We start from the raw sequence: 23,667 nt of genomic DNA, 5'->3' as shown, positions 1-23,667 counted from the left end.
CGTGATGATACTCAAAGACGCTGATTTATCGATGATGCGAGAAAAGGGGGACAAATAAAGTGGCAAATGAGCGAGGGAACGGTATAGCTTGTAAAAATTTCGGTGTGGAAATATATATATATTACGGCATCCATCGCGTTATTAATACACGATTACGAGCTTCTATTTCGATCCACAAGCTCGTACCCTTTTTTTCGATACTCGTCGATTTCCAAAGAGTCATGGGAATACAAAACACGCGCGGATCCGTCAAGTTGGAGACAAAAACCACTTATTTTCCAATCTCCACTGTCAAATTTCAAATTATTGTTGTTTTTAATCTTTGTATTACTAATGTCCAGCTTCCGTCCCGTGGACTCGAAAACATATAATTTCGAAAAGATTGGGAAAACCATAAAATTTTCCGGAGAACGAGTAACCCCTCGTTTCCAATAACGTGCAAGCACAACATCCGTTTTGCAAAAAAATACACGAGAATAGGGGTCCCACGTATACACACACATCGACAAGTTCTTTTACAAAAAAGTACGCACCCACGCAGAGAGACAGAGGCGTAAAAAGAGTACGGCCAATGTATAGCCTCCTGGTTAATAAATTCGTGCTTTGGAGCTTTTTTCGCGCCGGCTATCTCGGCCGAGCCATGAAAACTCTCTTGTTTATATACACGACAATAAAGGTGCGCCATTGGCCTGGGCAAGAGCATCCGTATACCTGCCTCTAAGAAGTACACCTCCTCCGGGGCGTAACGTCGAGGGACGACATTATGCGAGACTCCCTCCCTGTTGGAGGTATGCGTTTCATGTTTTCGGGCCACGGCATCTTATGGCCCTCGTCTTGCGAATGCATCGCTCGCGTGCTCGAAATATCCGCTTTAATGTGTGTGTGCGCTCTTGTTTTGAAAACGCGCAAATGAGTCCGACTATGGGAAGGTGGGGAGAGGGAGCTTTTGATCAAAGTTCCTGAGCGGATCGCGCCCTATTTCTCCTCCCTCTCTGGCTGGAGCTTTGGACTTTTGTTCAGCCTCTGGCACGGCTCGCTGATTCTACAGATGTGAGGAGGCCCTTGTACGGAAATGCAGTACCGGAGGGAGAGAGTGTACGCCACTGCGCTAGACTAATGCTTTTGGATAAACTGTAGTTGTGCCGGAGACGTGTATAGTCCAGTTGCAGGAATTTCAGCTTTGAGAGAGAGAGCTTTTTTAAAAAAAAAGCTCGATGGTTGTTGTGGAGCGAGCCTCAAAAGTATTTATTGATTTATGTGGCTTGTTTTCGGACTATGTGCGTATTTGTGGAACACACGCGGGAGCTTTGCGTATTATCAACTGTGCACACTGTTGGAATACTGCTTAGTTTTTGTTTTAATGACCAATTAATAAGTTATTTCACACGTATAGTTACGTGATCCGAATAACAAATAAATAATGTATAATGTCAGGATAAAAGCATTCGGAAAAAAAAAATTGTTTGAACGGTGCATTGTTCAAAGGAACGACACGAGATTGGTATTTAAAGTCCATTGACACGAAGAGCCGACAACAGCACACCCTGTTTTTCGGTAACCACATTAAAATACGAATTAAAATGCATAAATTTTTCGGGATAAAAACTCTGGCAGTCTCCCACAGCCTTTTTTTTTTTTTTTTTTCAACACACGGTGTCACGCGAAGCGACGGGTATGCGCGGTTGTTCGCATTAAACGCTCTACGACTGCGAATAACTGTGGGCGGGCGATACATGTATAGGCGTACACTTTGTCGAGTTAGCATACAGAATTATCCGACCGAAAAACAGCAAATAACAGGGAAAAAAAAGCCATCGCTCGACCCCGTCTCTCCACGCGCGTGCAAGTGTCTTTGATGAATTATTAAAACGACTGGCACTAGGTGAAAGCTTTTTCAGAGCTCGCTTGATTTTGGCCGGGCTTTTCAAACGAATTATTTTACCGAGGGATAAACATTTTTTTTTATTATTATTTTTTTTTTTTTTCAGAAAACCTCATTTTTAGGCTACGGGGAATATTAAAGCTTCGAGTGATCTTTTGTTTTTATATGAACCCCCTCAGAAATTACAATTAAAATAAAACGAAGAACTAAATAGAATCAAGGAAGCAAACAACAAGTAAAAAAGAACGGGGCACATAATTTTTCATGATTAATTACCCTCGAAGGGAGTCCTGCCCGTTTTTATACGCATAAGGAACGAATTGACATTATCACCCACCAAGTGGTGCGTATGGAGTTGTTACGCGTGCGTGTTATCTCGATCCCCGACAGCGAGTCTGCGGGAGGGAGAGAGAATAGACGCGTGTCCCGTGTAACCCGCGCTGGCGAGCTTGCAAGCTCTGGGTTGGGAGAGCGAGCTTTTCCCCCAACCCGCGTGCGAGTGGAGGGATGAAGTCGGGGCATACAATGAGGGTGGGGTTGAAAAGGAGGTGAAGGGATCCGGGGGACCGGATGACCATTTTCTATGGTAATTTTATCGATGATTTTTTCCGCTCCAGCCTTCTCTCCCCTTTTCCCCGGCGTCTTGCTTACTCTCGGCTTATTGCCCGGAGAGGGTCCATTACCCCCCTCCGTGCGTCCCAGGGAGATACCTTAATGCCAATGGCTTCGTTCGGTCTTTGCTTCCTTCCTTCCTTCCTTCCTTCCTTCCCTGCGTGACACTTGTTTCGCATAGGGACGCAATTAACCCCCTGTATACGATGTTTCCCTCTCTACTGTGCTTTTGCTCTACCCATACCACCGCACGGTATAAAAGCAGCAGCTGCTGTTATATTGCACTCTTAGGCTCCATACGCGGAGGGTCCTCTCTTGGCTCCGTTTCTCCCTGCCGGCGGTGAGGTTTGCTTTACATTAAGGGGCTTTTAATTGAGCTCGTAAGAACGTCGGTTACGGGCGTGTTTGATTAATCGCGAGACTCAAACACACACACACAAGACTCCCGATAACTCTCTTGGTTGGGTACATATGTTGACTGCTGCTTTCAGATTTAAAAGGCAGCAAGGATCGGTGGCGTGGAAAAAAAACCCTCCCTGGTTGCACGAGCAAACAACGTATTGGCTCGTTGGGTTGGGCTAACAAGTCTCATGATTATGATAAAAGAGTAGATGATAAGAAAACAAAATCTTGGTCAAAGTGTAAATCGGGGATGGATCGATGTCGTAATTTGCGCCAAATTGTACTCGAAAAGCGAAAGCCATCAAACGTAGAAAGCTCCATTACAACTTCAATGTCAAAGTTCTCTCGAGCGTTAAATGGCTGGCTGGTATATATACCAACAAACGAGAGAAAACAAATAGCCGAGGTAATCTGTTAATTTTGGCTGTCTATACGTATAGCCAGTCATCATTTCCCGCGGATAAACAAACGCGAGATAATTGCTCTCTTCCCGGAATTTGCCTAATGCGCATTAATTGATCCGACGTTCGTACCGTGCAGTACCGTATACGTGCACCTAAATTTAAAATAAATACGAAGGCGTCGGATAAGCCGGCGATCGACTTCCGATCCGGCAACACCTCCCCGACACTAAAACAACGAGATGACCATCGAAACAGCCCCGCCCTCGAGGGCCGAAAAATATCGCGGCCTCGTTGCGTGGCTGTCCGGAGAGAGAAAACGCGCGATAAAGCTCCCCGCACCCCGGAGCAGGGGCTCGATCTGCCGAGCCGATATTGTCCCAAGACAATGGATACTCGGCCACAAATTTGGACTCCCTGATCCCCACCAGCCCGCACCCCCTCGGCCTACTCTTTCGCACGTATGGCTTTGTCCGGGCGCGGATGATCGCTCTCGCGCGCTCAAATCAGATGAACAGAGAGAGAGAGAGAGAGAGGGGGGGGAAGAATGGGTATACGTAGGATTAGCTCATTCGTTTGCGTACGGACTGTATATATATATACACGGGCGCAGGGAGACGGGCGTCATTCATTTCACGGAGTTGAACGAGGCCGGGATTTCGGGTCCACCATCAGCCACTTGCTCGAGAGTAAGCCACTTGGAATTCTCTAATCTCCATTGCATTTCCTGGGGGCAGCATTAGCAGGGGTATCGAGAGCCCCTGCGGCCCATTGTGCCATACGTATAGAAGCTCGGAGCCCCCCACCCCCATTTCCCCGATTACCTGTGTGATTTCGACGTACATCCCGCGCGCGTGTGTGTGTGTGAATGCACATGTACGGCAAGGCTTTGCACTTTGCGTGCGCGCATACACACCCCCACACAGAGAGGGAGCTCGACTGTTTCCTGCAAGTGGTGCAATGTGCTCTTCGCCACCCTTCTTGGGCTAATGCTGATTGCGGAATTGAAATGGAGATGGCTCTCCACCTATACCCTCTCGGCTGCCCGTCACTTTGGCCCCAGCGTCTATGTATACTTGGTCGTCCCTTCCCCCCCTCGAGAAGGAGGAGACGGAGAGCCACTACCCTATTGTGTCTACCTCGCGCCCCTTTGTGGATCTCCCGGGAAGAAGAGGGGTAGCTTATATTCTCTTCCCCGAGGATTCTATTTCCTAGCGCGGGCACGTCGATTCATACTAATTGCAATTTTGCCGGGTATCGTGTAACTACGGATTCTGCCCGCTGTTGTGTTGCTGAAAGCCGATACCCTTTGTCTCTCTTTCCTTCCACGTGTAGGTATACACGGGCATTGCGCGGTTCGTGTTTTGCCCGCACTCGCGATAATTGTGATGATCCCGGCTCGCACGCGAACTCGAGATTTCGTCCGATGACAGCGTTGCACGCGATAAAACCTCGAGCTTTGGTTTCACTCGATGTTCATCGTACCTACTCTGATTTGGTAATACGTGCGGTCCGTGAGTACAAGCTCTACGGGGTTGGATTATTACCCATACGAGAAAGAGGATTCTTTTTTTTTTTTTTTTTTTTTTTTGCTTTCAGTACGCCCAAGATTTTTAAGTCTCGCATGGGATAATATTTCCATTTTCATATAAAAGTTGGTTATCACCACCAGCACTTGCTCTGTGCCTCAGCAAGGTGATGTCAAAAGTCATGAATTCCTTGTTTGACTAATATTTCATTAAAATGTATGCAAGTTTATTTACCTACGTGGTTTTCCATTTAAATCCTATTTATCCTACAACCAGTCGATTATAAAGAATCTACATTTTTTCTTTCTCTCTCTCTTAAAAGAGTGTGTGACACTTGCGTAGAGCAGTAGGTATATTACCCAAGATGAAGTAAAACAACAAATCCGATAAGACGCTGATGTGTAATCTTGAATTTGATAGACTCGGAGCTTACATTCCTCTTGAGTGCAAGCTTGACGCAACGAAGAGCTTCCTACCTGCCACTCGGCAGTAGGTACGCAGCAGTAGCGTATAGAAGCTGAATTTCCGACTTACGTAAGTGAGATGCGCGAAATGAATACGCCTCTGCCTCTCTCTCTCTCTTGCTCACTCCGTTTCTCGTGCACGTATGTATGCACAGTCAAACGGAAAGCGAAAGGGAGGAGAGAGAGATGGAAAAAATAGCTAGAGGCAGGAAGTAACATATAGCTCAGAGGAACTAGTACACCCTCGAGGTACAAGCTGGAGCAAAATGAGTGCTTGCGTGTACGTAAACCCAGGGATAGAGAGAGAGAGAGAGAGTAAGAAGCGCGAACGTAAGCGTTTGAATATCACATTTGCTTTTGAATTTAGCCAGAGTAACACGACCGTGATACTAATTGCCATAAGGAAGTGGTAGTGAGAGCTTTCTACGTTCTCTTTGTGCCCGCGTGTGACGACGCGCCAACACTGCGTTGGTTTTCAGGAAATTAATTGCATCCAGTTGAAGAAACGTTTTACGGAGACTCTGTTTACCTGGCAATTTCGAGCTTACACGCAAAGTGTACTTGCACGTGATTATTTTGAAGAATATCGCGAGGTTTCGGCAGGTAAAGGAGTGACATTTAATATGCCACATTTACGAGTCAAAAGATTTCGACATCACGTACTTTATCGTCACTTTGACTTGATCGATTGCAACAAGCACGTGGTTTTTTCATACGTAGTTCAATAAAAAAGGGCTCAAATTGTATTTTGGACCATGAGCCCTTTAGTCCCAAATGAACAAATTGAATTCAATCCAATTAGTGATACTCGGCAGAGGTGCGAATCAAAGGACACTTTCACGAGACGGTTTGATCACAGTGCAGGCAATGCCGAGCAATACATTCGAAAATAACGCTAAAAAATTGGGTTCACAAGTTTGTACGAGTACTCGAAATATTATTTCAATTTCATCGCGCACCAGTAAAGATAGCTTAATCCACATTTTTCCTCGCGACTTATCGACTGCAAAAAAAGTTATTCGCACCGACTCATGCATATTCAAACGATTTCAAAGCAGGTCGTCGATGCAAAACGTTTAATTGGCAACTGGATTGAGATCACGGCTCTCGAACGAAATAAAGTAAAGGAAAAAAGTAGCGAAATTCGATCCAATAGCTGCTGGAAAATTAAAAGTCATGAACCACGAGGCCAAATCCACACAAAATTATAAACACGTGCGCACATGAGGCTCAATGAATTGTGTACGTGATAATGTAATGATTGAAAGGAAACGAAATGAATCAACGTCACAATGAAAATTCTCAAGTGGAGTGAAAAAGTGTCAAATACCACTCGACAAGAACCACAGTGGCAAGCCACCATACGCCATATAGTCATAGGTATCCGGATCCCAAAAGTCAAAGAGAGAACACATCAGTGTCGTACAACAGAGGAGATAACGAGTTTCAGAGAGAGAGAGAGAGAGAGGGAAAGGTACGTAGGGTATAAACTACAAACAGAGGCGGCGAAAATCCCCCCTCGCGACAGAGTTTGATTTCGTCGTCATTACAAGCGTTGGGTCAAAGCGCGTGTAGGGACACGAGTCCAAAGGGCTGCTGTGCCTTGGTTAATGTGCTCGCAGTAGAGATCCTTTGGCGGATCTATGAAAATCGAGATGGTTGGGCTGGTCGATGGTCCACAATCCGCTCGGGGAAGGTCGATAATGACGGGGGGGGGGGGCGATTAAATTGCCGTGAAAATAATGTCAGCTTGGGCATGGATTAAAGCACATATAGCTGTTTGTTGCTTATCGCGCTCGACGAATGGATAAAGCTCGACCCGGATTTGATGGCATTTGGCAAATTGTAATCGGATTCTGCCAGCACGAAAAAATAAATTAGTTTGTTCGTGTATACGCCGATACAATGGATGTATGAGGATGCGCATTGTTTTGTGGGAAACATGAAGGGAATTTTTTTTTTTTTTTTTTACTGAATTTTTGATGCAAAATCAAAAAATCAACCGACCTTAACTTTTACATTTCTGCTGGTAATAAAATAAATGAAAGATTTCTCAGGATAATTTATCGTTGCATATCACCTTGTAAATGCTTATTTGACTTGTAAGGATTTCTTTAGCTAATAACTGGTCTGAATTTTTTGTAATAGTTTTTCTCTAAAATCTCAACTACTCCAGTAGTTGCGATAGTGGTTTCACTTTGGCCATAAAATAAAACTAACAACTCACTGCATGAATAATAAAACAAAAAATTAACGTTTATTACAGTATAACAGTGCAGATAAAAATCTCAGAAAAACAATGAGACACAAAAAAATTCACGCCATCGCGCTTCCTCGCGTTAAAAGTAATCATCCCGTCGTCCTTTCAAAAACGCGTGGGCGTCCAAGAGAGCAAAAAACACCGTGCTCCGAAAAGCCATCAAAAACAACTTGCCATATTTCATTTTAATCCCACGGTGTTTTAAATAGTCCCTCCCATCTCCACTGGAAAAATAATCACGCGCTCGATTATACAGAGGAGCGTGTAATGTTAAAGCGTGTCCCGTCGTTGCACGGCAATTAAACGAAAACAACAAGCGCCTCTCTCTCTCTCGATAAATTATCAAACATAAGTACGGACGCGTCGCTAATTGCACCCACAGCGTCATAATATATATAACACGGGAAAAAGCTCGAAAGCTCGGCCGAAAGGATTAAACGCCAGTCGCACGTGCGCGTACAACGACACGAGAGCTATTGTTGTTGTTGTTGTTGTTGTTGTTTTACACGCATGCAGAAGATTTGGTTGAAATTCCCGTGTCCCCTCCTCCGTTGCGGCATCCTGCGTATGAGGGGCTTCGGCGCGTCAGACCCGCACGCGGGAGCCGAATTTAAAAAACCGACTGTACCGTGTCAACATCGTCTACCCCGTGCAGCGCACCGGCGGCCCATCCGCTTTCATTTACGTTCTAATTATCTCTCGCGTAGCCCGCATCCCTCTCTCTACCTCATTTTTTTCGGGGAGACTGCACGTGCCGTGAAATTTAAAGCGACACCCCATATCTCTCTCCCGACGCGCTGGCAGGGGCAGCTTTTTTCCCTCTCGCTCTATATCTTTTTTCCGCCCGGGCTCTATATGCCTTTTTAAATTCACGCGAGAGTCCTTTCTTCGGTGCTCTACAGTTTTGCCGGAGTGAAATGGCAAGGGATTTTTTTGCGGATTTTTCCAACCCCTCTTTTCTTAACAAGTTGCAAAAGTGGGGCGGCAGTTTTTTAATGTGTGAACACGTAGGCCAGATGTTGGCCGCTAAACGCGACGTGTTGCGCTAGTCGTCGGCAAACTGGTGTAATAACGAGACAAGGTTCGCTTGCTGGAACCCAATGTTTTTGAAAAATGCGTGACGCTACGCGCACATTTTTCATTTAAAATGAAATTTTTCTCTTGTAATACCATTATCACTGCATCGAGGTTTAAAGAGCAAACGACATTTTTCACGGAGCTTGGACGGAACGATATTTCATTGTGACGTCTCGTTCCAATGTTTTTCTTGGTCCTCCGTATGTATTTACCTTAGACCCTACTCTACACAATTTGTATAAATTTTCTAACTTGCAAATACGATTTCAAAATCAGTAATCAAACAACAAAAGGAGCATCCTTTTTTAACATTTTTTACCAAAGCTACTCCTTCGCACAGCACAGATAGGTGATCAAACAGCTCCATTCAAGCTCAATGATTTTTCATCGGTGCGGACAATGCAGAACGTAGGCTTAGCTGCCGGATCATCGCTTCCATGCACTCCCGGTGTACGGCAGGGAAAGGATATCAGCGAATCCCCGTGCACCCAAGAGTATTACCCAACGCGCGATAATTCAATCAGCAGAGGGCAGGATAATTAAATTAGCTTCTAATGGAAGCTCGCGGGTGGATACGCAGAAAGGGAGGTATTTGGCTCTCTTAATAGCAAAAGGAGAGAGAGAGAGAGAGAGAGTCTATTGGCGAAAAATGAAGTACGGTCCGATTACAACCGGCTCGTGATGAATAATGATCGAGCACGTACAAAGGGCATTAATCAACCCGACGGCCACTCAGGAGCTTTTTCTACCTGATCGAGCTTACCAGGTAAACACGGCCGATGCCGAGGGGATTTCCGATCGGACGCGTGTTTTTCCGATCGATCGAGCGACAGGGAGAGAGAGAAAGAGTTTTTTTTTTTTTCATCCAATAATTTTAAGTTCGGGTAAAATTAGACGAGCGAGTGACGAGATATGGAATTTTTCTCGCCCCGCCCCGGAGTCGCGGGTCCGTGTTTTCGTATTTGTCAAAGCTACCGTGACGTTCCGGAGCTCATTTTGAGAACGCGTCTATTTTTACGTCCCAGCCGCTTGGCTCCGTTTCGGAACGCAATCCGCCTCTAAGCTCCCTGTCCGCCAAATTGGTGAGGTCTTGCTTTATCATTAAGCACCAGCTACAAGAGATTTGCAATTTTCTTGCAAACTAATACTGACACGCTGCATTATTCGGTCAAATTTTGTTTTAAATTTGATATGAATAAACCTGCCTTGTCGAAGGATCCACCCCGCAGCTGCACACACCCATCCCTCGCATCGGCGTCCAAGCTCGGTCCACCAAGAATACAACCCTCGAGCTAATGGAGGGCAAAAAACACAGGCTCAACTCGGGCGGACGTAACGAGAAAGCTCGTGAGCTGGATTTTTTCATTTACTTATTCAGTGCACTCGATTACTTTTCTCCGGGGCTCCCTCTCTTGCGTACACGGCGACCATCTCGGCTCCCGGGGAAGCTCGGCTAGAGCAAATATTGGAAAAGAGAGCGGAGACGAGGAACGCGCGCACACATGCGAGAGGCCGGCTCGATACACCGCACGCGGAGGGTACAACGGGAGAAGCGGGGTCTCGATAACAAATAAAAAGGAGGAGCGCTGTCGAGTATCCATACTCGAGGCCGCGCGCAGATATCGCCGGGGTGAAAGAAAGATAGCTGGCAGCCAGCGCATCGGTGAATTACGAGCTTGCGCCTCCCGTTGAAGAAAGGGCCGAGGGACTCTCGGGATCCTATTAAAGTCATAAATTGCGAATTCAATAGAGTCGAAGAGCGTGGGCGTTACAGCGGCAGTATAGCGGCCTTCGGAGCTGCGTTTCTTCGTATTATTCTTCGCGACGCGGAAAACGACGCAACTTGGACGATATCTCAAAACCGCGGGACGATACACCTCACCCGTGTATATACGTGAGATATTCTTTTTTTTCCCCACAGCTTGAAGGGAAGTCTTCAGGTTGTTGGTAAGGAACGAGCTATACACTTGGGGAGTTCCGATGCAAGTTGACCGGGAGCCGAAACGCGTTTTGGGACGTGCCGGCAGATTTATCGTGGACGAGGGCAAGGAGCGCGTGCGTGCGCTTCGCGAAAACTTGGGTGAGTGGTGCATCTTTTGCGGATTCTCGAATGAGGCAAGATAATGGAATACAGACATGTGCGGGAGGTTTTTCGCGTGTGCGAGGAAAGAAGCTTCTTTTCCTGCTCGGAGACTAACTGGTGTTTTATTTATGAATTCGGAGGAAAAAAGGGCTTGGAATTTTTTTTTTTTTCTTTTTTCTCATATTGACATGTCACTTTTAGTCCAAAAGTGGATGAATTGACAAAATATTACGAGTTTCAACTCGATACTCTAGAACAAGACTTTTTGAAATCATCCGTATGAACTGCAAGGATCCACGTTTCCGATAACGAGAGCCGAGCGACAAAATCTTCCTGGGTGGCGAGAGGAAGATAGACATATTGCTCGGCTTCTATTAAAATGAAATCTCGTCTGGCTGGCTGTACTTTTTTTTAATCCCTTTACAAAAACACGAGATTAATCCCTTTTATGGAACGCCATCGATAGCTAAAATAAACGAAACGAAACGAGGTTGTAAATTAATTACCCAAATGAAAAAAAAAACAACATCTTCCCTCCGAGTTGTCGTACGGTATAGACAAGTATCACCCAGGTGTGCGCATTAGGTACATTGCTTTCTGCTTGGGGTGGTCGCCTGATAAATCCAAGCCCACTTTTCTCGCGCCCTTACTCGCCGTCCTGACCTGCCCCGTTTGCACTTATTTATCTTGCGCGGATGAGCTTTACAGACCGGGAGGAGACAAAACGCTCGCGCAAACCAGCTCTCCTTCGTTCCCGTCCACTCTTTTCTTCCTTTTCCATCCACTTTGACGACTGCGCGACATCAGCCCGAGCTCTCGCACTACTTTTTAGATCCCACGATTTAACGCCGCGATCCTCCACGCGGAAGATGTAGGGGGTGGACGTGAAAAAAGTCGTGTACCGAGAGACGGCGCGAGGAGATGGATGGGGGACGGGGAGGCATGGCAGTGGCCCTGGGACGTAATATCTCGTGGAACTGAAAATTATATGCGAAGGTGCATTAAAGCGTAGTTGCTCGTTCGCGTATATACTACATCCTCTCTGTTTTTTGGCTCCTCCCCGTTTTCTCTCTTTTTAATTTCTCGATTGTGCGCTTCTTTTCATGCACTCGGAGAATTTTAATACGTATTCATTTTGTTTGACGTTCTCCATGTTACATTCAATCCTCAAGATTACAGTTGAATTTCTCATTAAAGTTTACCGTTGCACTGCAGGATTATCCACGTTTAATTTTAATCGTGGAATTGAATCACGAGAATTAATGAAGGAAAGTATCCACGTCTCGTGTATAATACAATGTTTATGACCATCATTAAAATTTTATCTGACTATTTTATCAAATTCAATAGAAAGTTAATTTTGACAAGTGATGGATCGATAATTTCGGTAGATCAGTAGCCCTGATCATCGTAACAAGACGAAGAACTGCATGATAACAAGTTACCATAGTAACTTATTAATTTAAGAATAAATAATTGATAGAGTTGGTTATTCTTTTGTCAAGATCTCGTTTAAAGTACCGTTTGATAAATAATTAAAGAGTTTTGCTGGTTTAGAGCATAGCGTGTCAATCACTTTGACTGAAAAACTTGAAGGCTAGTGGACTGGATTTCCATAGATAATGACTGGCAATGAGAATGATTTCTTTGATTTTGTTTCATCCCATCAGATTTAGATAAGCTCCAACTCAGAAATGAGCAACCATTTAGACCAGCTCATTACTACACCTATTTATATAGATTCTAGCTGTCTCTTGAAATTATATTTACAAGCAAAAGAGAAATACGGACTCGTTGAAGTATTTCATTTATGTGGGGTATGAATCACCGAAAATGTATGAATTTACAGTAATCACAGAAACAGCTTAGTTGGAAAATATGAATAATACCCGCCAAATAATAAGGGTCCTTCGATGATTGGATTTTCAACAATACACAACACTCTTAAAGACCAGATTCAACGGTATTTATTATCTCCAGCATGACCTTTCGTTGGCGTTATAACCGAAAAATTTCCCACTGACTCTTACATCAGGTTTAAAAATCTTCATTCCTTCCATCTGCAAGAGGAACCGTATTCAGAAATACAATTCTCGTTAAAGAGTTTTCGCATCCGCTGCAAGCAGAAGCTGGTATATATATACATATGTATATTCGAGCAGAATTAGACCAACTTCCCTCCTTCGCCTCGTCGTGCATCTCTTCCTCTTTGCTTTCCGTCCTCGTGCTTTGCTACTCCTATTCCTGAACTTCTGACTTCCGCTTTTCACATCCCATAGCCTAGCGCTGCAAGCACTGCAACCCCGTGGGCAGTTTTTTCGTAACAAACGTGCAGCCTCTCTCCCTTGCGTTGCAGCAAAAGACCTCGATACACGTATACACGTGCATTAGCTTGCGATGGTAAAATCCATACTTTAGCCCGGTCTGGAGAAAAAAAGGGCCCGTAGATGACGTAACTTCAGTTTCGCATTGCCATCTTCCTGAACCTCCATAGTCGGAAAATACTTTTCCTTGTAGCAGCCCAAATGCAATTCGCTCAACGACGCATTTAATTCTTGCGGCGGGGAGGAAACAGAAATTGGAGACGGTAAAATATGTTGTTTTTTTGCGCATTTCGTGGATTGGCTACGATCGTCCCTTTCTCGGTTTAATCTTCCTTTTTCTTCCCCATTGTCTTCCTGCCGCGCGAATCACCAAATATTCCGGTGTTGTAGAAATATCGAAATAAATACACGGTCGCACTTTTTACTCCAAAGGAAAACGCGGGGCTAGCTCTGGATTATCTTGTAAGAAAAAAAAAAAAAGGCAATTCCTTTAAGTAGAAATATATAGGGTGGAGCGAAGCGTGCGTGTGGTTAAAAAAGTAGAGGACGTCAACCTAAAGAGACGGACGGGAGAAAAGTTCCTTCCTCGTGGATCGTGCGTCCCCGGGCAAAAGACGGCGAGGGATTAAAGAGCAGCGGCCCGAGCTTTTTTGACAAATGGCCGAGTAAAAGGGACCCGCTCGCCTCTCGGTCTCTCCTCTCTTTACCAGTTTTTCCCGGAAAATTTCCCTTTTGCCGGTGAGCCTTGTAGCGCAGGGGATGGAGGAGAAAAGAGGAGCAGCTGATGAAGAGCTTCTCTCGTTCGTTGCTCACGGAGGGGATAAATTACTCGCTGCGATTTGGAAAAGGAGCTTACGCGGGGGATACTACTGCTCTCCCCTTGACTTTTGGATTTTCCGCAGATTTTGAGAATGGGGCCAACAAGTATTCGGCCTGTACAGTGCTTCAAGAGAATCAAAAATGAAAAATTACTCGAGAAAAACATCGTTTTGGACTCGAGTAAATGATGAATGAGGATATAAAAAATACATACAATTGATTGAAGCACCCGACATGTGACTTCATTAGCACGTATATGCTCTCGAGATTACCTGAAATAAAGCGCAGTGGAGTTAATTAACGAAATAATTAATTATCAAAGCGAAACACGATACCCACGGCATCATCAAACGCTGGATCAATTATGAATTTCAGTCGTTGTTCCCACAATACCTTTCCTATATATATTCGATGAAACGTGTTTTAAGGAAAAATCAATGTATTGCACGAGTTTAAAATTACTTACCTGACTGGAGTCCAGAAAAAGTGGATTTGTACTAAATCCAAGCAGCATCAGTCAAGACGCAACCCGACAACATCGCAAATCGTAGCAAATAAAAATAGACTCCCCCGCACGCGTACAAGAACCCATTTGCGGTATTACTCCAAGATTGGATGGTATCCCGCTCCGGTAGGATCACCTCCCCACACCCATCTGTTCCATCTCCTTGAGCAATCGGGCGGGCCGAGCTAACGAAATCTCACCCTTACGCTTGCAATTAATGTCCAACGTGCCACGGAGGACTTTTATCCCCCTTTGCACCTACTATTTAAAAAACACCAAAAAGGACTTACCTCCTTGATTCTTTTCTTCTTATTTTATCAACTTGTCCTGGTATCGCAATCAGCGATTGGATCGGTTTTCCAAGAAAAACGACGGCAAAGTTCAAAGGGCAGGGCATCTCGTTTGGGAAGAGATCGATGAAGCTGGTGTACATCGGCAGGAGCAAAGTGGACGGGTGACCGAGCGTCCGGCAACGATAGCGCCCCGTAACAAGTGCTTCCACGTCGTCCGGATGGAGCGGAAAGTTTAATTCCCTGTCTCATCGGCGACGGGGAAAGTTGTCGCGAAACACACCCTCCGTACTCTCTTTCCACCCGCCATCCCGCGAAACTTAACCCGGACTCATCGTCACGAGCGCTTGAACGGATATCGATCCCCGCCTCGTGCCCCGTACACTTTATACCCACGCTATGATACAAAGTGCTCCCCATCCCCGGCCACGGGGCCATTATTACGGGAATGATCGTTACTTTTACGCGAAATAGGGGGCCCATCGCCCGCGGACGAGCCCGTTATCGAGAATCGTTATCCGACCGGTAGGGAGAGCCGCATCCGCTTACCGATCCCTCAAGTGCCGCGATAGCCCTCGATGAATCTCGACTAGCCTCAGGTGGTTTTATATTTTTCTTCAATATACGCCGTTGTTTGTACTACGGGAAAGGATTTTTCTTTTCTCTGCTCTCCTCCTCGCGTGTATAGTCGACTCGATGGTTTTTGGAGAAAGAAAAAAAAAAAAAAAAAATCTTTCGCGTTTCGTTATTGCGTTTATTGTGTCTTCACATAGAAGATATTAATGTTTGGACCATCAACAGCTCGAGCGCGGGTGGACCTGTTGTGAGCGACGATGCCCAGGGGCTGATGTAAAACATCGATCCGTTCGTCAAGAGTCGCGGGGCTCTTTTTGTTCTCCCGCAGATTGAAGTTTTGCGAAAAAAACAAAAAGAAGCGAATAAATTACTTTGGAGTTTTTCGACGCTCGATCGTTCAACAACAACAACACACGGGAGTGTGCGCACGACGTGTGTACGCAACGTGGCTCGATTATGTTGCCCGCGAGCGATGAAGGATCGAGCGAGGGGACCGACCGAGAACAGTAATAACAGCTGACCATTCATCCGTCCGTCGGTTTACCACACGAGCGTGCATTGCGTGGGTACACTCGGCCATAATTAATTCGGTTCAGGCTACGACAGCGCATTAGAATCGTTATTGTTGCAGTGTGGAGATAGGGGTGTACATACATGCATATATAGGTGTGCATCGCGCTGAGCCCTTTATCCGCGTCTCCGAGGGGGCTCAACAAATAAACCTGGCCTCGTGGCCTCCAACGGTGCCCCCCTTGCTGGAATATCTCGGATATTTTCGCTTAGAGCTGGGACACAGGAGCCGCGCGGCGAGAAGGAACAAAAAATCCCCCTCGTAAGTAGTACAAGCGCGCTTTAGTCAGACAAAGTCATGGATTTTTAAATATGAACTTTTACGCACGAAATTCACGTGACTATTTGAACAAGACATGAATCTGAGTGAAAAATGCTGTTGTTTCTTTAATTTGCCTTTTAAAAAAGTTTACTGAAATGGTTGAAGATTAAAAACCATCAAAAAATAGTAAAAAAAATACGTCCCACATCCGAACTCTTGAAAAAAGGAGTTTGGTTATTTTACAAGCGTTCCAAGAGCTATGCAGTTATGTAAAAGATGATGGTATCGAGCAGCACGTGTCTACAAGTGATTCTTCAAAGTCGAATGGTCGATGAAAGAAGAGAGAACGAGGGAAGCAAAGGGTTCGTTTCAGCGGGGTGAAATTTCTCGTCTTCCTGCCGCGAGTGAATTATGCTAGTGCCGATTTTCTCACACTTACCTTTACGTACATCTATGGATATTCGCTTATATAAAGAGATCTTATACGACTTTGAGGGATTTTCGATTGCTAGAGATCCACCGACGTGCGTGTCAGATAAGACGAGCTCTGGAAATCCTGCGTGTAATCCTGAACCCAGAATCACAGTTCCATTGGGATAGCATTCAAAAAAAGTTAACCGCATTACATGCTCGTTCTCTGTTACTATTACGACCACAAAGGCTACACGATTGCAGGACGCAATAAAAGTTTTTTATTTGTCCAGTGTTTCTTTTGTCCCAAGGCATGTCTTGGTGGCCAATCCCTTTCAGAACGACTTCAAGCCATTAATCAGGAAGGCAAATGAAAACCAATCATTGAAAGTAAAAACTCACGTAAAAGCTGCAGCGATCCGTATGGAGATATTCCAGCGATAAAACTGAGGCCAAGCCCAACGCACACCTGCATCCCAAGACCGACCGAAAAAAGTGGGAGAGAAAAAAATCCGCAACCGGTGCAGCAATTCTGCAGACAAATCAATTGTGTCCAACGACTGTAAGCGCGCGCGCGCAAGGGTCTTCCTTTCCATCTCGCGCTTATCTAGCTACCTCCATCAACGAGAAGGAGGAGGCAGTAAATGTAATGAGATCGGCGGACGGAGGGGGAGTCGAGCCTTCGGCCAATTGAATTCGGTGCACGTAGCCCGAGCCGGGACTCCCGAAATACAGAGAGGGAGGAAGAAACGGGTCGCGGGCGTTATCTTTGAAAACTCGACCAAGTATTACAAGGAAGGGGGAGGGCAAAAAAAGGGGGGTAGCGTCTTAATTTTCCTCCCGCTCTCGCTTGTTTTCTTTTCTTGCCTCTTCTTCTCTCCCTCTTGCCCCTCGAGACGCGATTTATTTTGCGTGCGTTTAAATTACGAAATCGCTGGCGTAACGATGACGAGGCTGAGCATTGCCTTCCTAACGATGGTACACGGAAAGGATGGATTTAATGCTCAAAGGGGGTAAACAAAAAAAAAAAAAAAAAAAAAAAAGCCACCTCGAGTATACCCGACCTTTGACGTCATTTGAGAAAAGCGAGGGAGCGTGACTCGTGCAAGACGCGGTGTCGCGTTTACCTTGAATCCGAGGCACTCGTTACCTAGAGGGCCCTTTGAGTTTACGATTCTGTTGGAATTTTCAACGCGATGGTGGTGGAAAAAATCCCAACCAAGGCGTTGGAAAACCTATTTCTCGAGCTCGGTAGTTTTTTGGAAAACACGCGTTTTACCAATTTTCGTATCGTCCAAAAGACACGTGGGGTGGGGGGTTACTTGCGAAACCACAGGAGCAAAATTTACTTCCCGCAAGCTCTGCACGCCCACCACTTAATACGAGCAAAGAGAAAGGGAAAACGTAGAATCTCACAATGGCAGGCCACCGGAGTAAGACTTTGCGGTGGCGAACTCTTGCAAGCTTCCTCTCAACCACCCCCTAAGCGACTCTTCTTGCTGAAGCCGTTGTCATTGCGAGAGACGCATAAATTTTGCTGTTGGTCCGTGCCGAGTGACCTCAGCTTTTTTTCTCCAGCCACCCTTTTATACCTCTACCCCCACTCTGGGAGGGGGGCTCAGCGGAAACTGAAACGTTAATTACTTCGTAAACATTTCGGGTAATTGTGTAGCGCTCGCCATTATTTCGCCGAGATTCTTTTTCACCACAACCGTGCACGGGATGGGGTGGGGGAGAGCGGGGCGTAAAGAAGTGGCGCGTCCCGCGAGCTAGGATGTTTTTGATGCATAATGATGTCGAAAAATAGGGGCAGCTCGTTTGTTTGGGGAAATTTTAATTGCACGTCTGGGCTCGAATTGCGTTTGAGTGGGTAAGCGAATTGGGTCGAGTTGGGAAAACAAGCGCGTAATTTGCGCTCAACTAAAAATTACGCTTATAAAAAGCAACGAGCCCTGCAACCTATCGGTGTCCCTGTGTCGGGAAAACGATGTTGTTGTTTGGCTTATTTACACGCTCGTTGGGTAGTTTTCTTTTTTTTAGAGAGGATTGGATCTCGCGATGGTTTCCCGATCGGTCGATTGGCTTCCTCTTACTCCAGGAAACGGACAAAAAGAAAAGCTCCTCTTTTTACTTTTGACATTTAAATTACTAGACAATAGCGAGTAAAATGATTGTAAAACTTGATTTACCTATCCCTCGCAAAATCTGTTGACGAAAATCTGGTTGTCATGTTACGCACGTACACATCCATACATACATATAGTATACACTCGGTATCCTCAGGAAATACGAAACTAATGCTCCTCTCGGCGAGCAAGCCGGACGGGAGAGCTAAATGCATTAGACCTTATTTCCCACCGCGCATACGTTGTTTTGTCGCTCCGCTGGTATACACACTATTCTAATTCCGGGCGCGTGATGGTCTCCACTTTTGCGGGCTTGGGAAACTCCGTTGCGCTTTTTTCTCTCCACCCAAAGCCCAAAGTTTCTGTACACGTAGAGGAATAAAGTATACGCAAACAACTTGTGGAGCCATGTATATGTGTATAGAATGAAAACAAAAAAAAAAAAATTGTTTGTTAGCTTATTCTAATTAATATCGAAATTGTTTCCAGTGCAAGAGATCTGGGCGACGGAGGGCGAGGACGTCGAGCTCCCCTGCGACCTGAGGCCGGACGGTCGAGCAAACAACACAGTCAGCATGGTGCTTTGGTTCAAAGACGACGCTGGAATTCCTCTGTACAAGTAACTAAACCTCCTTTTCCAATGTTGTAACGCTCTCTTGGTAACAATGTCAAAGGCGCCCTCTCGAGTGTAACCTGTATTTATACAACCCTCGGGATGCTTTGCGCTCCATCGTAGGCAAAAACCAGAAAATCTTTTGTAAGAAATTATGTGCGATATCATGCCGCGACTCCAAAATCCTAAGACTTTGCGCGGATCTCTAGCAGTTTTCCACGTCGTCTCGTTGCCAAGAGAGAGTCACGCGAGAAGAGAGGAAGAGAAACAGAGAAGCAGCGCGCCGAGAGATGCCATTGTTCCCAAAGTTGTATCTCGAAATTTCTCGACGTGCCCCGAGGACGCGGACCCTCGTTAGCCCGGCTCGGAGAATATATATATATATATATACGCGAGTGCCCGAGACCAAGAGAGATCCTCGTGTCCTGCCTTGCTACTCGCGAACCGCTGTCTGTTAATTTACTCGGACTCCGCGTGTATCATATTATTATTATTATTATTATTTAGCTCGCGAGAGGCGAAGAATCACCTGCACGTCTACGTATGTATCTCGAGAATCGCCTTACCCCCGGCTGAGCCCGTATACCGCGAGTATGCGAGGGTATTAGAGTATACTCACGGTTGAATCGACTCTGACTACGTTAGCAGGAAATTACCTCTCTCTCTCGAGGGCACTACCACTCGCGTCAGCGTTGAAAACGCGATGTGTGTGTATTTTCGAAATGCTCTCTCTCTCTTATATACACTTGGCACAAGTGTAGTCCATGAGTACACGAGTACAAGTGCAGCTGAAATCCTTGTGGTTGGCTCAGCAAAAATTTCTACAACTGCTTTGTCGTTACCACTACATGCTTGGGCTGCATTTTAGGTTGAGGGTCCTTCCATGCATTTTTTTTTTTTTTTTTTTTTTTTTTTATTATTAAATAATTGCGTTTTACGTTGAGTTGTTTATTACAGTTCAGCAATTAGCGTAGCTCCTAAAGGTTCCTCCGAGGTAATGACGATTAACTTGTACTTTCATTGGGGAGGTAGAGCGCGTAGTTTTCTCAAACAGCTCCATCCAACTTGGTTCATTTTTTATGGAGGTCCGGTAAAGGCGCCAGAGCGCGAGGCAAACTCAATTAGGTCGGATTTCGTTTGGCACGATGAATGTACCCTGCAGCGGTGGGCATCCCCTGCACGGGAGCCAGAGGAGGAGGAAAAAAGGGAAATTGAAAATTCACTTTCCCGGGTACTTTCGATTCGCAAAACAAGTCCCGCATCTCGCGCTCCCCCTCGTTGGAGGAGGGGTAGGGGGTGGAAAGCTTAAGCGAGTTCAAAAGAAAATCACGGCACTCTAAATGCGAAATGATGCGGGTGACGGGCGACTTGCTCGGACTTTGTACCGATACGCGCCAGAGCTCCTAAATAATACAACGGCGCTACTCTCTCTCTCTCTATTCTCCGGTTGTTCCCTTTATACACTCACATACACGTGCTATACGGCATCGGTGTCTTTGTTTTTCTTTTTCCATTCAATTTTCCGATCCATCTGGTTTAGCTTCTCTTTGTCTCTCCGCGCGCATCACTGCGTAGGTAACTCTTTTTTTTTTTTTTTTTTTTTTTTTTTCTCCCTCTGTGATATCTCGCGATCTCGGCTCACTGGTGCTTTCGGTGCTCGCCGAGCCGACGTTTAAGTGCCTTTCGCTGTTGCACGAGCGCAGTGCGTGAAAAAAAAGAAAAAAACAACAACAACAACAACTTACGAGCGCGTATTTACGTACTTTTACGTCCAACTGCATATAACAACGGGAACAAAAATCTCTACACGTATCTCTGAGCTCACTTTTTTCAATAGTCTTGCATACATGTACGTATACGCGCTCCAGAAGGCCCTGGTAGAGACGCACAAGAGGGTGGACAAGAGACGCGTGTATATAACGTATAATGGTCCCGCTGACGGACAAAAAGGACGGCTTTTAATAACCAAAAGCTTCCAGCCTCCGTCTATTTCTTCCCAATTTTTTGCCGCCCGACTTCCTCGGGTGCCGCCCCCTCCTCGGCTCTTGTACTTTGCGAAAATGAAAGGGCGCGCGTCAATCAAGTCTGTGCCCGGCTCCATTAGCGAGCGGAATGATAGACCTAGAAAGGAGAAAGACGGGGAGGACGAAAGTTGGGTCGTAAAGCTCCTGCGAAAAGATATATACTATATACCGCGTGACCAAGGAGACGGGAGTGGAAATATCTAGTGGGACTGCAGTGCGCGCACACTGTATGTACTATATGTGCCCAATAATGTTTCCTCCCCACTCGATAAATAAATCTCACTGGTACGATTGTAAAGTAGTTTTTTTTTTCTCGTATATCAAATTAACCAAACAAGTCGCGTCAAGATTGTGAAAAAGAAAAGCAGATACTTTGTGTAAGCGAGATATCGCAAGGTGCATCTGGGTGGTAATAATAAAATAAGCTCTGAAAAAGCTCGGGAAAGGAAACTCGGGGTTCAGCTTCTCGGCGCCGAATCCCCATCGATTACCCGACTTTTGTGCTTATTTTTCATTTCGCAGGCGCTTGCTCCTCCGCTTGGTTTTTTTCCACTTCTGCGGAGGAGCAGCTTTTTCTCCCAGTACCTATGTATACGCGCCGAGCCGCAAAGAGGGGAAAATGGAAAATAATTTGCGCAAAGACTCGACGCTCCCGGGAGAATAATAGCGCGATCGGAGCCTTATGTATATATATACATATGTGTGTGTGTATCGTGATCATCGTGTAGATACCTGTATGTATGCGTGCGTGTACCCTGGATAAACGGGAGCGAGGAGGATGCGTAGGAAAATAAATAATGGAAAGCGCTTAGAGGCCCGCCGCACTGGTGGCGCTTTTTCACGGGCAAATTGAATTTTCATGGTGTTTTCCATACTCACGAAGAGGGCGGCTCTCCCCCTTTCCCCCCCCCCCCTCCCTTCCTTTCTTCCTTCGCCCGCCATCTGCCCGACTATTACTTTCTTAGGGCGATGCGATTATTTTGAATAATAAAAGCACCCCCCCTGCGCTCATAATGGCCCATTGAACTTTGCGATTCCGTGCACAGCCCGTGCTCTCGGGCAAGAATTTAAGAAACGATAAGAGCCTTCACCCCCAAGCCCCTTTTTTTCTCCCCCAACCGTTATTCTTCTCTACTGTTGTTGTTTCTTTTTTTTTTTTTTTTTTTTTTTTTTTTCTATCCAAGCTTCACTTTTACACCAACGAGCGAGAATATTTCTCGAAATTGGTTAACGCATTAGCCACGCCGAACCACATCTTGCTCCCTCCATGTATATACCCCCTTCTTAATTGTCAGACACGCCGGCAAAAGAGCTTTTGAGGATCCTCAACTTAATTTCGATCCAATATTGTCACCTGAAGAACATCCCGACGTCGTTAATGGCCCTTTGATGACCACCCGAAAAACATGGGAAAGCCAGGAGGTCTCGTACTTTGAAAGCGATTATCTTGTTTCCACCGAGTAAAAAAAAATGTGGAGGAGGAAGTAAGGGTACAACAATTCCCTAATCTAAGCGCAAGGCACCGCAAGTTTGTCGACAAACACGTATATAACAAGATGGATGGTGTTGTCAGTCTTTGGCACGCAAACCTGCAATTGCACGGGACAATCAAGAATCAATTGAAACTGCCGTCGTGGACGAATTGCTGGTTGAGTTACAGCGGCCAATTCTTGTACCCCACAATATATACATATACGTACATACATCGACCCATCCTTCCTGGCGGACAAGCAAAACTTTGGCCGATTCCTTGCCTCTGCACCGATATCGGAAATAAATCTCGTTACCCACACATAGTCTCAAACTTTCATCCACCGATGTGTGTACCTCCGTCACAGTTTTGCCACTATTGAAATATCTCTGCACCGAAAGCCGGTATTTCTCGCTAAAACTCCTCCTATCCCGAGTCATCTTCTTCAAAGAGAACAATTCGGTTTTCGGGGTATAAATACAAAGATCGCGACTCATCTGGTATTAAATGAAACGACAAAAGCACGCCGATCCGGGGGGTGCTGTGTAGCGACGAGAGAATCGCGTTAAAATATTTCCGCGCGAAAAGCGCTTTCAGCGCGCCTCATCGTCCGCGCGAAAGCTCTTTTTATAAAAGCTTTTGAAATTAATCATAAAAAAAAAAAAGAACCATCCGTGAGGATGGTTGGCACGTTTCGAAGTAACAACGCAACGGCCACTTTGTTGGAGAAGAGCTGTTGTATTTTCGAGGCCAATACGTACAACAATGGGCAACAGACTCGCGCTCTTAATCCCATTGACGTGCAACGTGGAGAAGGACAGGGCAATCCTCGCAAGGCGATACTTGGCTCGATCGGTCCGCCGGGAGTCGAGCGAACGGCTCGGGCCATTCCATTTTCCTGTAGCACCGACACAGGTGTATTATGTACACGTGCACCGTCGACGGTCAAACAATCAGACCGAGCTC

At 45.7% G+C, this 23,667-nt stretch overlaps 1 protein-coding gene across 1 annotated transcript in view; it reads left to right on the top strand.

Moving 5' to 3' along the window:
• Nucleotides 1–23,667, top strand: part of side (motor axon guidance molcule sidestep) — a 57,561-nt gene that overhangs the window by 4,988 nt on the left and 28,906 nt on the right. The window contains exon 2 of the mRNA XM_014363558.2: nt 19,083–19,212. Within this exon, the coding sequence (XP_014219044.2) occupies nt 19,083–19,212 (130 nt within the window). The remainder of the gene's footprint in view (nt 1–19,082; nt 19,213–23,667) is intronic.

This window comes from Copidosoma floridanum, unplaced genomic scaffold (genome assembly GCF_036245765.1).
Source record: "Copidosoma floridanum isolate Cflo_tuat_1 unplaced genomic scaffold, Cflo_Japanese_pri ptg000013l, whole genome shotgun sequence".
NCBI classification, from domain to species: Eukaryota; Metazoa; Arthropoda; class Insecta; order Hymenoptera; family Encyrtidae; genus Copidosoma; species Copidosoma floridanum.
This window is presented reverse-complemented; position numbering and strand designations above follow the sequence as displayed.